Raw genomic sequence first — 14,969 nt, forward strand, 5'->3', positions numbered from 1 at the left:
ATTAACTTCTTACCACTCCTCATAATACAACTGTAAACTATCACCATGTTGGATGTCGACGATAAATCTAAAATTATTCACAACATAATAGTTTAGCCATAGTAAGAAATAAATAATCATCAATTTTTGATGCGTTGGGTTGATTATACTTACAAATTCAATCCAGATTTGAAATACTAATATATGAGCTTCGGAATCCAATGACAAACCCTTACCCGCCTGCCAAAACAAATTTGAGTAAAAAATGGTGGAATATTTGCATAAATTAGGATAACTGATTTCAACCAATATATAAAGGAAATATAAAATCAAAAATAGTGATATTGTTTTTTTTATGTTTAATATTTAATAACATGTCATTTCACCTTTCAGATTATAAAAAATAAAAAATGATAACATACACATTTACATGTAATAAATGGCATACCATGTAACTTGTAGACTTTTGGTTTTCAACTTCTTGAGCTACAGAATCTATGTATCTAGAACAAATAAACTGTCAACTCAGGGGTAATTCGGTAAATAGTGTTCTTCACCTCATTATTTCAAGATTCCCATATGCAACTTACATCACTTGATACAACAGGAATATGTGAGACATTCCAACCAATAAAATGAAGCTTCCTACACAACAAATGTCTTAATTCAACCTCCACCCTTCCAGACCTGAGCTATGTCAATTCATAAACATCAGTTAACACATAACAAATCATAATCATAATAATACAAATAATAATCAAGAAACTTACATAATTTCATCACCCACTGCTATGATTGAGGTTGAAGGGGTGTTTTCTTGATGTGATTCCACATCTTTGACTCCATCGTTGACTTTTTTAGTTAACTTTTTTTTTTCTATTCCAACTCTTTCTAATCTTCCGTCTGAAAGCATATATGCAGGCTTCAACTTTTCCTTACCAGGATCTTTAATGCATAACAATGTATCTGGAGTTGTGTCATTAACACTTCCTATTGATGTATATCTGTAAACATGTAAAAAAATGTTTTTTTTAAAGAAAAAAACCCATAAAGCAAATTCTTGAAAATATAAGCAACAACTGATGCAATCTCAACAGGAAGCAAGTTAATTTAGAGTTTGAAATGGAAATAGAAGGTGGGCATGGACTTACGGACGACAGTGAGTAGTCGTCGTGCAAAATTTAAAGGATTTTTCACTTTAACCATCAATTTACAAAAGTGTCTACTTCCATTAATCATTATACAAATATTTAGGGAAAAATTAAAGGAATTTTCACTTTAAATATCAATGTCACCTATGCACACAAAAAAATCTAAATAGGTTGAAAAATCGCTAAATGGGCTATACAAACCCATTTAAGTAAGACTTCATGTGGATTCGTCCAAATCACCAATCCTCTTGGACTCTTCATTCTTCTCAAACTCTTGAGACTAAATTCAAAGATGAATCGTTCATGGGTTTTCTAGAGAGATTGATTGAGTGAGTAAAGAAGAAAAAGAAAAAGGAGAAGACAATTGTTTCTCAAGCGTCTATAGGAAAGATAAAAGGAGAAGACGATTCTCCAAGTGTCTGCAGGATCCCAGCCGTCGAGGAAAGTTATGGTACTGTACATCTGAGTGGAGGAGAAGGGACTGGAGATTGTACTTGACGCTCCCGCCACTGAGCATCAGATTGTAGAAATACGTGGTGGTTATCCAAATGGTCCGTCGCTAGAGGTTGGCTCTTTTCGATTCCAAAAAAAAAAAAAAACAGAAAAACAATCACGGGTCTACAAAGAAGGCGTGTGTACCTGAGTCTTAAAAGGATGAAATCGCGAATTCACTATTTTCTTTCCCGAGATCTTTCCTGTCGCCATTGATTAATTTTCTCAGCGGATCAATCAAGTCGGAGACGGCAAAGTTGCATGCTGATGGCGGAGATCGAGCAGACACAGTGGAGCCCTAATCGAAATACAGAAGGAGGTAGAAAAGAAAAGGGATGAGTTATGTAGAAGGTTTAAAGAGAGAGAGAGAGGCAGTGTGTGGAAAAAGGTGATATGGCAAAGGAGAAGATGCAGGAAAACGAACACGTAGCCAACAACTTGAGAAGTTAAAGACACATGTAATCCACTATCAGGATCCAATATAAATATTTAATTAATGAATTAAAGTGACAAACAACACAGCAAAAAAAGAAAACAAAAAAAAAAGAAAAAAAATCAACCAATCACAGAAAAGAACTGTTCAAGTGTACCTTTCAAATTAGTAATTATATATAATGGTTTATATGGATATTGGTAAAGGAGCAACTTTGTTACATAAATTAGAAAAATAAAATAAAAACATTATGGTACAAGTGTGTAAAAAGTTTATTTATTTATTTATTATTATTATATTTTCTAAAGCATACGTTGATAAAAGAAGTGAAACGTGATTGTACAAATTTGTACATAACCCTTTACATTTTGGTCAAGATTTTATTATTATTTGTAATATCCAACATTTTACATTGAGGAGTATAGGTTGTAATTTCAACTCATAAATCGATATGTTTGTGTTATATCTCACTTTTAACACCTCCGATGTGTAATGCCCTTGGCGCAACAACATTTTTCTTGGCCCATCCATTCAACATACGGTGCAACAAGGTTCCCTTGTTGCTCCATATCACTCCAAAGTGCTCCAAACCTTTTCCAGATGCTCCAAACCCCATTCTGTATGATCCGTTCCTTTGACACTTGATCCATTCATTTCTCAGATGATCCGTTCCTTTGTCACATGCTCCATGAACCCCAAATGCACCATTAAGTTCCAAGTGCTCAAAATGCTCCATGAACATGATCTAAATGGTCCATGCTGAGCATGGCCCAAATGCTCGAGTCATATTTAACATTTTTTACATTTTGAAATTTGTTAAACAAAAAATAAATTTAGTTAGCATTTAGATGAATTGACCCACATATTGATCCGATTAGACGAGTCGATCCACTAGATCGACTATCATTGATACACCTGACAATGGAGCGAGTTTGGATCGGATCACCCTTGATTCAAACCCATTAAACAATTTTCAAATGTTGATCCCATTTTATCTGATCCATTTACAATATTAAGATTAGACTATAATTATGCATTACAACGCATATAACATGAATGACTAAAACAAGACAACATTCATTCCGAAATAAACTTCAATTATAGTTTAATAACGTTTCCAAAACAAAAAAATGTCTAATATTACAAACATGCATTAGAAAAATATAGACATCAAAATGGATCTTCAAAAAACTCAGCATCCCACCGACCCACTCATTCATAGATCACCTGAAAAAAAAAATCACATATAAGTATATATTAAACTAATTAATGGAAAACTTTAAGTGAGTTAAAGAAATACTTTCTTTTGTTTCTTTGAGGTTAGTCAATCTTGTGTAGTCACCAATGTTTCTACAGTTTCACATATTTATTTATATAAAGAGTTAAGTGTAATTCGATCATTAGAAACTAAAGTGGAAGTGGAATGATCTTACTCCTTGAGGGGCTGTTTGGCAGGATCTGAATTTTTAAGAGCTGAATTTTTAAGAGGTCTGAATTTCTAAGAGGGTCTGAATTTTTAAGATCTGAATGTACAAATGTTGTTTGGTTGGAACCTCTGAATTGCAATGCTGAATTATAAAAATGACCATTTTACCCTTCTGTGTTTTTTTGCTGAATTTGACATTTTTTATTATAAAATAACTGAATCAATTTATTGAATAATTATAAAAATATATACAAACACTGTATAAAATCCAGATTAAACATAAAACAAGATTAGACATAAATCCGAATCAAACATACCATTATCATTTCTTGATTATACCCAAAGCAGTTAATTGCAATAATACAAGAAAATCAAGATTTTATATCACAAATGACAAACCAATTTTTAATTGTTGTACCCAAAACAATTAAAAGCTCCAAAATAATGATAACCTAAAGTAAAAAAATCTTCTCTTCTCTTGTCAATTTTCACTTGTTTCCCAGAATACCATTTTTTGCGTAAACCATAATTTCTTTACTTAAATTCACCACATGTTCAATATATAGCAACGTCTTCAGATTTCATCAAGGTCTTCAATATTTATGTAAAATCACTTGTTTCCCAAAATACCCTCGTTATTTTGTTGAACCTTTTTAACTAATACAAATAACAAATTTACAAAAGATAAACAATATTTATGTAAAATCACTAAAACTCAAATACATAAGAAAGTATAAATGCAAACTTTTAGGGGATTAAAAAAAACTACCAGCAGTAGGTGTATGAAGGTAGAAAAAATGATAATCTGTTTAAAAAAGTTAACAAGACAAGTAAAAAAGGAACAGGGGAAAACTTGACAATATATATGCAAAATTATAGTGACTCGATTACGTTAATTCTCATATGTTTTTTCTGTTCATCTTCCACATCTAACAGTCACATGTAAGATTCTTTGCATGCACAACACATCAAATTGTTAATCATTTTTTTGGAAAAAAAAAGTCCTCAATAACTAATGTTGATCCTTTTCCAGGGAAACACCATAACCTTCATTTTAAATGCCTAATTATACTAGTAGTCTAGGGAGATAATCATCAACTAAATAATACATCCAACATATTTCTGAATTTCTTGAGATTGCACCAAATCAGATTTCAGAAAAAGAAAAAAAACAAATTTTCACCTCAATTCCATTCCTGTGCAGTAAAATTGAAAGTGGTCAAACAACCCTAGCAGCCGATCAGACTTCAAAATCGTGTATCATAGCTAATAACAAATTAGGGGGAATGGTTTCATGTGTAGACTAGAAGAATAGATTTCACAGAAATCGATTTTAGAAAATTAGAGATAAACAAACCCTGTGTATCAAGGCGGTTCAGTGGCTATCGTCAGCGCTGTCGAGGGCAGATACCATCACTGGCGACGATGGCATTGTTGAAGACTCGTGTGTGTGTGAGGTCGAAGATGGGGGCGGCTATGTTGTCCGAGGTCAACAACGGGAAGATGTTGGCGGATTTGGTCGGTGATGAGAGGAGATGATCGACGCTGGAGTTGTTCGGATGTGGGAAAAGAACAACGGGACGATGAATCGTAGAATCGATGTGTGTTGATGGACGAATGTGTTTGAGGGCAAAAGAGGGAAGAGCGTGTTTCTTTTTTATTCAAATATAAGTTGATATCTGAAAGTTTAAGAGGTTTTAATTCATAGGCTACCAAACACTTTTAATCTGAATAATTAAGAGGTTGCCTCTTAATTTGTCAATTAAGAGGCTACCAAAAAAAAATAATCATATATAAGTATATATTAAACTAATTAATGGAAAACTTTAAGTGACTTCTAAAGTTAAAGAAATACTTTCTTTTGTTTCTTTGAGGTTAGTCAATCTTGTGTAGTCACCAATGTTTCTACAGTTTCACATATTTATTTATATAAAGAGTTAAGTGTAATTCGATCATTAGAAACTAAAGTGGAAATGGAATGATCTTACTCCTTGAGTCCTGTACAAAACATGTACGAGTGATAAATATATAATTTATAAATAAGAATTTATATTTTAAAGTTTTAGATATGACGGATCATAATCGGATCGGATCGATAATGATCCATACTGTACCTTTTTAATAAAATGGTTAACGGGTAAATGAATCATGATCCAAAATCATTAACTTTACACGGGTTTGAAACGGATCAGGGTCAAAACCCGTTCGGTTGAGAGGTCTATCATTGGATCGTATAAATGAATCAAAATACAAATATGACCCGACCATTAACAACAGCCTAACGTGCCGTGATGAAGAGGATTATTCATGGACAATTACCAGTTAGCGGGTATATATTGTTACGTATAGTATGATTCAGGGACTGTTGATGCAATCTTTCCCAAGTAAAACTAAAGCAATCCCCTCCACCTCCAGAACCCTAGCCTAAGCAAATTGTGCGTGCGTGTCTGCTGGGGTTCTACCTTCACTCATCATCGTGTGTTCCAAACACACGCCGAATTCTTTCTTCTCACAACTGCAACTGTTCGATCCCTAGCAATGGCTGATCGACTAACGCGTATTGCCATCCTCAAAGAGGACCGTTGCAAGCCAAAGAAGTGTCGTCAAGAATGTAAAAAGAGCTGTCCTGTCGTCAAAACTGGTACAATCGCCTAATTCTTTCGTTATCGAATTTGGATTAGAAACCTATTTTGTGTTTTCTGATGTTGTCTTTTTGCTCTGATGATTTAGTCTTTGATGTACTGATCTGTGTAGGGTTTAGTCTTTGTTGTAATTGAGATTCATTTGTATGATTTACCTCTGGGTAGATACCGCTGCACAACTTTGTGGATGCCGATCGATTTATTAAATAGTATAGTGGAATTGGGTTTGGGGGGGGGGGGGGGGGGGGGGTATAACTTGTTTTGGTTGTATGGTTTCTTTTCTAATTGATGGTAGCTAAAGCTTTGTTTGGAAGTAAATGGTGAGTTTGAGAAAACGAGAAATGGGATGTGTTTTAGGTCAACTAACAGTTTTGAGGGTAAATGGTGATGGTGTTGTAACATTTCTGAACTTGAGATGTTTGAAACACTTATATGCATTTCCTTTTGGCAGGTAAGTTGTGTATTGAAGTCACTTCTGCATCCAAGGTGGCATATATCTCTGAGGAGCTTTGCATAGGGTGTGGTATATGTGTTAAGGTATGCGTACATTTTGATACCCTTTGCTTGGCTTTTTGTTTCCATACAACTAGAACATGATATCCTTTGCTTTGTGAATGTAGAAATGTCCATTTGATGCAATTGAGATCATCAATCTACCAAAAGATCTGGATAAAGATACAACTCATCGTTATGGGGTCAACACCTTTAAATTACACAGGTGAACAAGCCACTCTGCTTCTTTACAATTGTGTTGCTGTTTACATTGGACACTGTCTTGATAAACCTCTAATGGCAGGTTGCCTGTCCCAAGGCCTGGACAAGTTCTTGGTTTGGTTGGCACAAATGGAATTGGGAAGTCTACAGCTCTCAAAGTTCTAGCAGGAAAATTGAAACCTAATTTGGGTCGTTTCAATGTAAACCTCTTGATCCTTTATGGTATATTTGTTTACATTCTTTTAATATTAATTAAGGCTTCATTTATTCTTCCAGAACCCTCCAGATTGGCAAGAAATTTTGACCTACTTCCGGGGATCAGAGTTGCAAAACTACTTTACACGTATTCTTGAAGATAATCTAAAGGTGCTTTCTACTTCATTCGATTTATGTTGATATGATTATGTTTTACCATTTTCTAATTGTATTTGTTGTATTGAAATAGGCTATCATAAAACCTCAGTATGTTGACCATATCCCAAAAGCAGTTCAAGGGAATGTTGGGCAAGTGCTTGATCAGAAAGATGAGAGAGATGTGAAGGCAGAACTTTGTGCTGATCTTGAGCTTAATCAAGTTATAGATCGTAATGTTGGAGATTTATCTGGTGGAGAGCTTCAAAGATTTGCAATTGCTGTTGTTGCCATACAAAATGCAGAGATTTATATGTTTGATGAGCCTTCCAGTTATCTTGATGTCAAACAAAGGCTTAAAGCTGCACAAGTTATCAGATCCTTGCTTAGACCCAACAGGTTATTCTCTACTTATTTCTTCCTATTGCAGCATTGTTGTTTAGAAAATGTACCCAATTATATCAAAACAATTGTCACTGCTTTCATACAAAAAAGCTTTAAAGTAAAAAAATACTGACATTTGGTTTTACTATTTTAAGATATTAAATACTGAGAGAGTTTCAATTTCAGCTATGTGATTGTGGTTGAGCATGATTTAAGTGTGCTGGATTACCTATCAGACTTCATTTGCTGCCTTTATGGGAAACCTGGTGCTTATGGTGTTGTCACACTACCCTTCTCTGTCCGAGAAGGAATTAATATATTTCTAGAAGGATATGTGCCTACTGAAAATCTTCGTTTTCGTGACGAATCCCTTACTTTTAAGGTAAACTTTTCATAGCGTGTTGTTACAGTTTCACCATTTTCTTCTGAATCCGCTTTTTATTTTTATGGAATAATAGGTGGCTGAGACTCCACAAGAGACCGCTGAAGAGATTGAAACATATGCACGATATAAGTACCCATCAATGGCTAAAACTCAGGGTGGTTTCACACTTAAGGTGGTTGAGGGTGAATTCACAGACTCTCAGATCATAGTAATGCTTGGTGAAAATGGAACAGGGAAGACAACGTTTATCCGTATGCTGGTGCGTGTTATTACTATGTGTTTACTAGATTTTGATTACTGGCTGGGTAGGTAGGTGGCTTTATATTATATAGATAATGATGAAATAAATTATAAATGTGTAGGCTGGTTTGCTGAAGCCTGACACTGTGGAAGATTCTGATGTGGAGATACCTGAATTTAATGTTTCTTACAAGCCTCAAAAGATCAGTCCCAAATTCCCTCATTCAGTCAGGCATTTGTTGCATCAAAAAATTCGGGACTCTTACATGCATCCTCAGTTTGTTTCTGATGTCATGAAGCCTCTTCAGATTGAGCAGTTAATGGATCAAGAGGTTGTTAATCTTTCTGGTGGTGAATTGCAACGTGTTGCTTTGTGCCTGTGCCTTGGCAAGGTAATAATTTTCTCTTCAATTTTTTTGCATCATTCTACTTTCATTTCATCTTATACTGTTTTGATTTGTGTTTTGTGGGCTTTGTTTATGTTTCAGCCTGCTGATATATACCTGATAGATGAGCCGAGTGCATACCTGGATTCTGAGCAGCGTATTGTGGCCTCTAAAGTGATAAAGAGATTCATCCTACATGCTAAAAAGACTGCATTTGTGGTTGAACATGATTTCATAATGGCAACCTACTTAGCAGATAGGGTGATTGTTTATGAAGGGAAGCCATCTATTGATTGTGTTGCAAATTCACCTCAGTCATTATTAACCGGAATGAATCTCTTCTTATCTGTAAGTTTTCTGTGTTGTTAATAATAAATATAATAGTATTTAATAGAATGGGAATTCATCATATATTTGTTGTTGTGGTGCAGCATCTGAACATCACGTTTAGGCGGGACCCAACTAATTACAGGCCAAGAATCAACAAGCTTAATTCAACAAAGGACAGGGAGCAGAAATTTGCTGGATCTTATTACTATCTGGATGAATAAATTTCTTCTCTTGTCATTGCAGGGCAAACCCTACCCTACATGACTCCTAGCTCTGTCACATACATAGCATAGCACTTGTATAACCAGAGAGAGGCTTGAGCTCATCTTCCTTCAGTTGTTGAACGTGTTTGATGTTTGATGTTTGTTTTGTTTGAAAAGAGAGTTTTTAGATCATATAGCATATGCAAATGCTAATATACTTGTTTTATAGTTTGTAATTTCCGGCTTCCTCCATGATTGCTTTACTTTACTTTGAGCACATGTTTTTTTTAGCCGGAGGTGATGATTTTTGAGATGACTGATGATGATGTTTGGAACCTCTTTCTTTTCTTTGGTCATGTTTATTTATTTTTTTGACGCTTAAAAAGATATTTCCAGGTGAGAATGAATAGAGTAAAAAACTGATATTTTATTTTTAAGCTTCATTTGTGTTTTTATCTCTCTTTCTTTAGGGATGTTTGGAACCTCTTTCTTAGTTGTACAAATATGGTCTTAAATATCATTTATTTATCCAGATAATATTTTATTAGTCTTATTCAGTTGGTGATAATTAATTTCATGTCAAACACATAATTCGGTAATTCCTCAAACTAGTCCAGATATAGGATTGGCTTAACTCTTTATAATCATGTATATATTCACTTTATCATACATATAAGTGCCAGCACAGTGGTTAACAATATAACATATCTTTTAATTTTTCCTGATTTAGTAACCTATTTGAAGTAAGCTTGTTTGAATATTTAATGTACATAATACACAGCTTATTTATGTACAAGAGTTATGTAGATTTTACAAATATGTAAGATATAACAATACCATAATTATGTCTTACTTACATTTTGATCAAAACACAGTATATCTTGGAATGTAAGCAAAACATAAATTATCGTCTAAACAACTCATATTGAATTGTTGTTGGACTAACATCAAAATGAGACATTGCAAGTGTACAACGCAAACATGTAGTTGCAATATCATTATCAACAATATTCTCTTAAATCAACTTGGATATATTATTTTAACATCAAATAAAATACCGAGTTAGCGTTAGAAATATCGGTACTATGATTTATTGTGGTTCGAACCAAACCAAACATACTCGCCCTACCACTTGTGGAGCTGAGCGCACTTTTCCGGATTTTCAATCCATTAAAAAATTTCTTAAACGTAAGGTAAAACACAAGCCTTTCACAAATCAAGCCAGTTTTTAATATACTTTAAAATCAATCCACAAAACCTCCTAATTTTAGGCTATTATATTATTTCCACATTATTAATATACTTAATCAATCACTTCTGCACAAATAAAATTATTCTTATTCTTAAATATTAATATTACATGGAGGAATTACACATACTTTTCCAATTTAACATTTCCATTCAGTTAATTCATTTGGGAATTATCACACTTAATATTCGTTATCACTCAAACTGTCAAACATACATTTTCTGCAGTTGTGCTCCAAACTGATTTTCGTTTGTACCTTTTCATTATTATTATTTTTTTCACATTTCTTAATGTTACAAAAACCAAAAAATACCAAGCTTGTCAATGTACAAAGGGGTCACATTTCTTAATGTTACAAAAACCAACAAAATACCAAGCTTGTCAATGTACAAAGGGGTCAATTTTGCCAATAATGAAAATGAGGATGTCAATCGTATATTCAAAAAACCACATTTCAAGACCTAACTAGTTATATAAAAGCAAGAATCTGTTCCATACGAAATTCACAATTTATACAAAAAACTAGTTCATCTAATACGTGCAAAAGAAGCAAATGGTTCTTCTGCCTTTGCTGCATCTTGCTTACTCTTACTCATTTCTGGTGTACCAAAAACATTCCACAATCTTAGCGTCTCATCAGCACCCACAGATGCAACTTTATACCCATCAGGACTCTGAAACACACACAACAAAACACAATTACCACAAATTACAAGAAATAACAACATCCGTTGTTATTATATGGGTAGATTAATATAAGAATGTTGCGATTATGAGTAAAAGATTTAGACATACCTGTGTCATGTTTAGCACCCTTGAAGTATGGCCATGGAGTTCAGTCAACTTAACCATAGAAGGGTACTTCCAAAGAATAAGTTGATTGTCATTAAACCCATGAGAACTCAAAAGCTCACTTTCATGTCTACTCCACAACAAAGATGACACCTGTGATCCCGTGTTGACAGAATTCAAGCACAAACCCGTGTTTGAATTCCAAAACTTTATACACTGGTCTCCTACTCCACCACCAGAAGCCAGTAAATTGCTCTGAAATGGACACCAAGATAAGGCTTTTACAGCAGAAGTATGGTCAGAAAAGCGGTGGACCCTTCGATTTGATTGGAGGCTCCATATATTGATAAGGTTGTCATTGCCACCACTCGCCAGCTGTTGACCGGATGTTGACCATTTTAGTCCACAAACTTCTTGATGATGGCCTCTGTATGTTTCAATGATAGGTGATCTTATTCTCACATCATTGTTGATGATTAAACTGTCCATGCTTCCTGTTGTCAGTATGTGATTGTTCCAATCGAGTGACCCCACCCTTCCTCCATGTCCTTCTTGTAATGTTCTCAGCTGATTAAATAATAATATAAGTTTGAAGATCTTAAAGAGTATTGAAAAAAAATGAATTCATAACATGTTTGTTACCGGTTGATTTGTGGAAATGGAGGCATCCCAGAGCTGAACCTTGGAATTGTTGAAGCCGACTGCAATGTGTCTTCCATCTGGGGCCCACTTGACACTTGTAACAGGGCCACTATCATCATCGGTTGATAAAAGTTCAGAGGTTGACCCATGTGAAGCATCCCATAGATAAACAGTATTTCCAAGAGCAATAGCAAGCGTATTTGTGACACCCCAATCAAGTAGATTCAAATAGTAGTCATCTACAATGTCAGGTGCATCCAAAGTTCTTTCACTAGACTGTTGAACAACACATAAGAATGAAGAATCTTATCAACTGACCACAAATGAAAAGATGATGGTTGAAGAAAGAAGAAGACTTACTTGTGAAATATGTCTGGCACAACGCTTTGGGGATCTCAACTTAGGGGAAACTGGGGAAGTCTCTTTGAGACTATTGAGTGAAGAGGGTGGTTTGTTTTTGAATGAAAGGATCCGTGTCCTGTTCATGTTGAAGATTTCTGCAAGCTGCTTCCTGTAAGATTCTTTAGCAGGTGAACATGGAGATGTACTTTTGTTTTCAACCTTCCTTCCCGAAAGCATGTAGTTTGCATAGTCAAAATCCATTGCAGCACGATTTGGTATGAACCGGTCCAACTGTCGTACGAAAATGAAGATTTCAATTCAAAAACAAATGTCTAACACCCCATCAGAAAATTCTGATCGACAGTGTGATTATAAATCACACGTCAAGAAGAAGATAAAGTATAACAAGATTCCACAATCGGTATACAAAACCTCATACAACACAAGGAATCTCATAAAATCGAGATAAACCCTATTTTTTTCCCACAAAACCTAGCAATCAAAACCAGAATAAAACAACGAAACCGAAACCTGTACAAGAAGAAGACAAATACACACGCGCTTACATTTTCATCACGAGAACTCCTCCTTCGATGCTTGCCATGAGAAAGAGAAGATGATTCGACGGACAGATTTCCTGCATCCATAACCAATTTCAAGATCAACTAACAACAAAATTATATAGAGAAAACAAAAGTATACGCAGAAAAAAATAACGATAAACAAAATTGAAGTATGTGAGGAAGAGTTCGAGCAGCGATTGCAAGAAGATGGAAGAGAGAGATGAGTTGTTGGCGGAATCGAGCAGATTGGCAGCAAGAAAAAACGCGTTTCAGAGAACTTGGATATGGTGGTTGATATTTTTCTGCAACGGCTACATAAAATATATACGTTATTGTTTGTGAATAAATGGGCTCGGTCGGGTTAAAAGCAATGGGTCGGACTCAGATGGGGCGGGTATTTTTCTTTTAATAATTTATATACTAAAGATTAGGTTTTAAAATTAGTATTGCAAGGGAGGACGGTAAACCAAATCAAAATTATATGTAGCATGGTTAACTGAAACGATTGGTTTATTAATTTTTTAAATCTAAACCTAAATTGAAAAACTTTGTTAATTTGTTTTTTCGGTTAACCTATTAACCGTCTATGAATTAATAAATGTTTTTCGAAACTAAAAAACCTAACTATTAATATTCAAAACAAGGATGTTAATTCACTACAATCTTTAAGAAAAAACTAAAATGATGAATATAAGTTTAAAATTTAATAATAAAATCATCCAAATTGTTTATTTATTATGGTAATTACCATAATTTTAGATGGATATTACAATATCAGATAAACATGGTTGTTTAAATTGACTCGTAACATTAGTTACTAATAAAACTTGATATGTTATCGGTCTAATAGATTGATAATGTCATTTTTTATTTTGAATTTAAATTTTGTTGCAATTCGCACCGCTATAATGAACAATAATATGTTATTCTATTGCAAATTGCAAATCTTATTTGGAAAAATTATTAAGGCAATAAAAATTTGGATTTTTGGTTAACCGTCTATGACAGAAAACATGAATCGTAACCAAACCGAACAACCAAAGAGTTTAGCGGTTCGTGTAACATCCCGATGATGAGTTTTTGGTCCAAATGTCAGGCGTTTGGCATAGAACGCTCGACGTTCAAACGCCAGACGTTCTATGATGGACGCCAGAGGTTTACACGTAGAGACCAAACCTTAACTTTTAGGGTTTGTACCCTATTTAAAGAACATTATGACCTCAAAACCCTTCACCACTCTAGCCTCCATCCTCATTTTGAAAACCCTAAGTGTGTATGAGAGTTTGAAGCCTTGTGCATCTTTTTATTATCATTTTAGTGTTCTTGATAGAGAAGGAAGATCATTGGAGTGTTGGTGTTGCTCTCAAGCTTGCGGATCTGGACTCTTGGCATCTTAGCGCATCATTTTGTGGTATAAAGTTATGAACTTGATCATCATACCTTTAGATCTTGCTTATGTTAGAAGTTTATGCTTATCAGCCCCATTTTCTTGGTGTTTTTGGGTAGGAGTCGTCCTTTTGAACGCTTTAGGGTAGATTAAGTAATAAAAGTGTGATCTTGGACCTTCCTTTCTCTCCATGCAAGTTTTAAGGTGTCTTAATGAGTTAAGGAGTTGGAGTTTTAGCTTTGGGGCTCATTGTAACCATGCATGGCCATAAAGTTTGTAACTTTATGGCTTTAGACATTCCATTATGATTGGATCTGAAGTTTGGACATCAAATCTTAAGCCATTAAGACATTAGTTTGGAAGTTGGTAATCAATGAGCAAAAGCCAGGCATTTTCATGGGAACGCCCGACGTTCGGACGCCAGGCATCGTAAGGTGGAACGCCAGGTGCTCTCAGCAGAAGCCCAATGTATTGATTTTGGGCCTTGGGCCATTAGGGGTTTTGGGCTTACTATAGTCGGGCTTGTATATAAAGGGAAAAATGTTCTTTTGCCCTCATCATGATGAGGAATAGACTAGACCATAGGTTTGGGTTAAATCCTAATTATTGATTGGGTTTGTTTCAGGTTTTGCTTTAGCGTGAGGAGCAGTGTTTGCCGTGGATCGAGTGTTGTTTCAGTTATCATCAGTAGAGGTGACTGGAAGTGAGTTGAAGCTGGTAGAGTTCTTCGATGCTACGGTGGCTACTTAAACGCATATCGAGGTGAGTTTCGCCTCATTATACCATGGGTCGAAAGCACAAATGCCGACCCACTAGTTTTGGTTATCTATTAGGAGAGGGATACTTTAGGGACTGTATATAACCATGTAGCATAGACT

At 34.8% G+C, this 14,969-nt stretch overlaps 2 protein-coding genes and 1 long non-coding RNA gene across 3 annotated transcripts; 1 reads left to right on the forward strand and 2 right to left on the reverse strand.

Annotated features, from left to right (window-relative positions):
- Positions 1-3,131: 3,131 nt before the first annotated feature.
- LOC111883020 (uncharacterized) lies at positions 3,132-5,144 on the reverse strand. Its single transcript, XR_002847321.3, has 2 exons — positions 4,665-5,144; positions 3,132-3,282 (listed from the first exon to the last, which is right to left on the reverse strand). It is a non-coding gene; the product is annotated as an uncharacterized LOC111883020 (long non-coding RNA).
- Positions 5,145-5,852: 708 nt separating this feature from the next.
- Positions 5,853-9,553, forward strand: LOC111883019 (ABC transporter E family member 2). The gene is made up of 11 exons (XM_023879381.2): positions 5,853-6,122; positions 6,575-6,660; positions 6,744-6,841; positions 6,920-7,037; positions 7,114-7,203; positions 7,283-7,587; positions 7,759-7,954; positions 8,031-8,216; positions 8,320-8,589; positions 8,686-8,931; positions 9,015-9,553. The coding sequence occupies exons 1-11, from the start codon at positions 6,020-6,022 to the stop codon at positions 9,132-9,134; spliced, it is 1,818 nt and encodes a 605-aa protein (XP_023735149.1). The 5' UTR covers positions 5,853-6,019; the 3' UTR covers positions 9,135-9,553.
- A 1,197-nt stretch (positions 9,554-10,750) lies between these two features.
- On the reverse strand, positions 10,751-13,011 carry LOC111883000 (cell division cycle 20.2, cofactor of APC complex). Its single transcript, XM_023879358.2, has 5 exons — positions 12,708-13,011; positions 12,160-12,432; positions 11,800-12,075; positions 11,161-11,724; positions 10,751-11,039 (listed from the first exon to the last, which is right to left on the reverse strand). The coding sequence occupies exons 1-5, from the start codon at positions 12,786-12,788 to the stop codon at positions 10,893-10,895; spliced, it is 1,341 nt and encodes a 446-aa protein (XP_023735126.1). The 5' UTR covers positions 12,789-13,011; the 3' UTR covers positions 10,751-10,892.
- Between the last annotated feature and the right edge of the window lie 1,958 nt (positions 13,012-14,969).

This window comes from Lactuca sativa, chromosome 6 (assembly GCF_002870075.4).
Source record: "Lactuca sativa cultivar Salinas chromosome 6, Lsat_Salinas_v11, whole genome shotgun sequence".
Classification (NCBI taxonomy): Eukaryota; Viridiplantae; Streptophyta; class Magnoliopsida; order Asterales; family Asteraceae; genus Lactuca; species Lactuca sativa.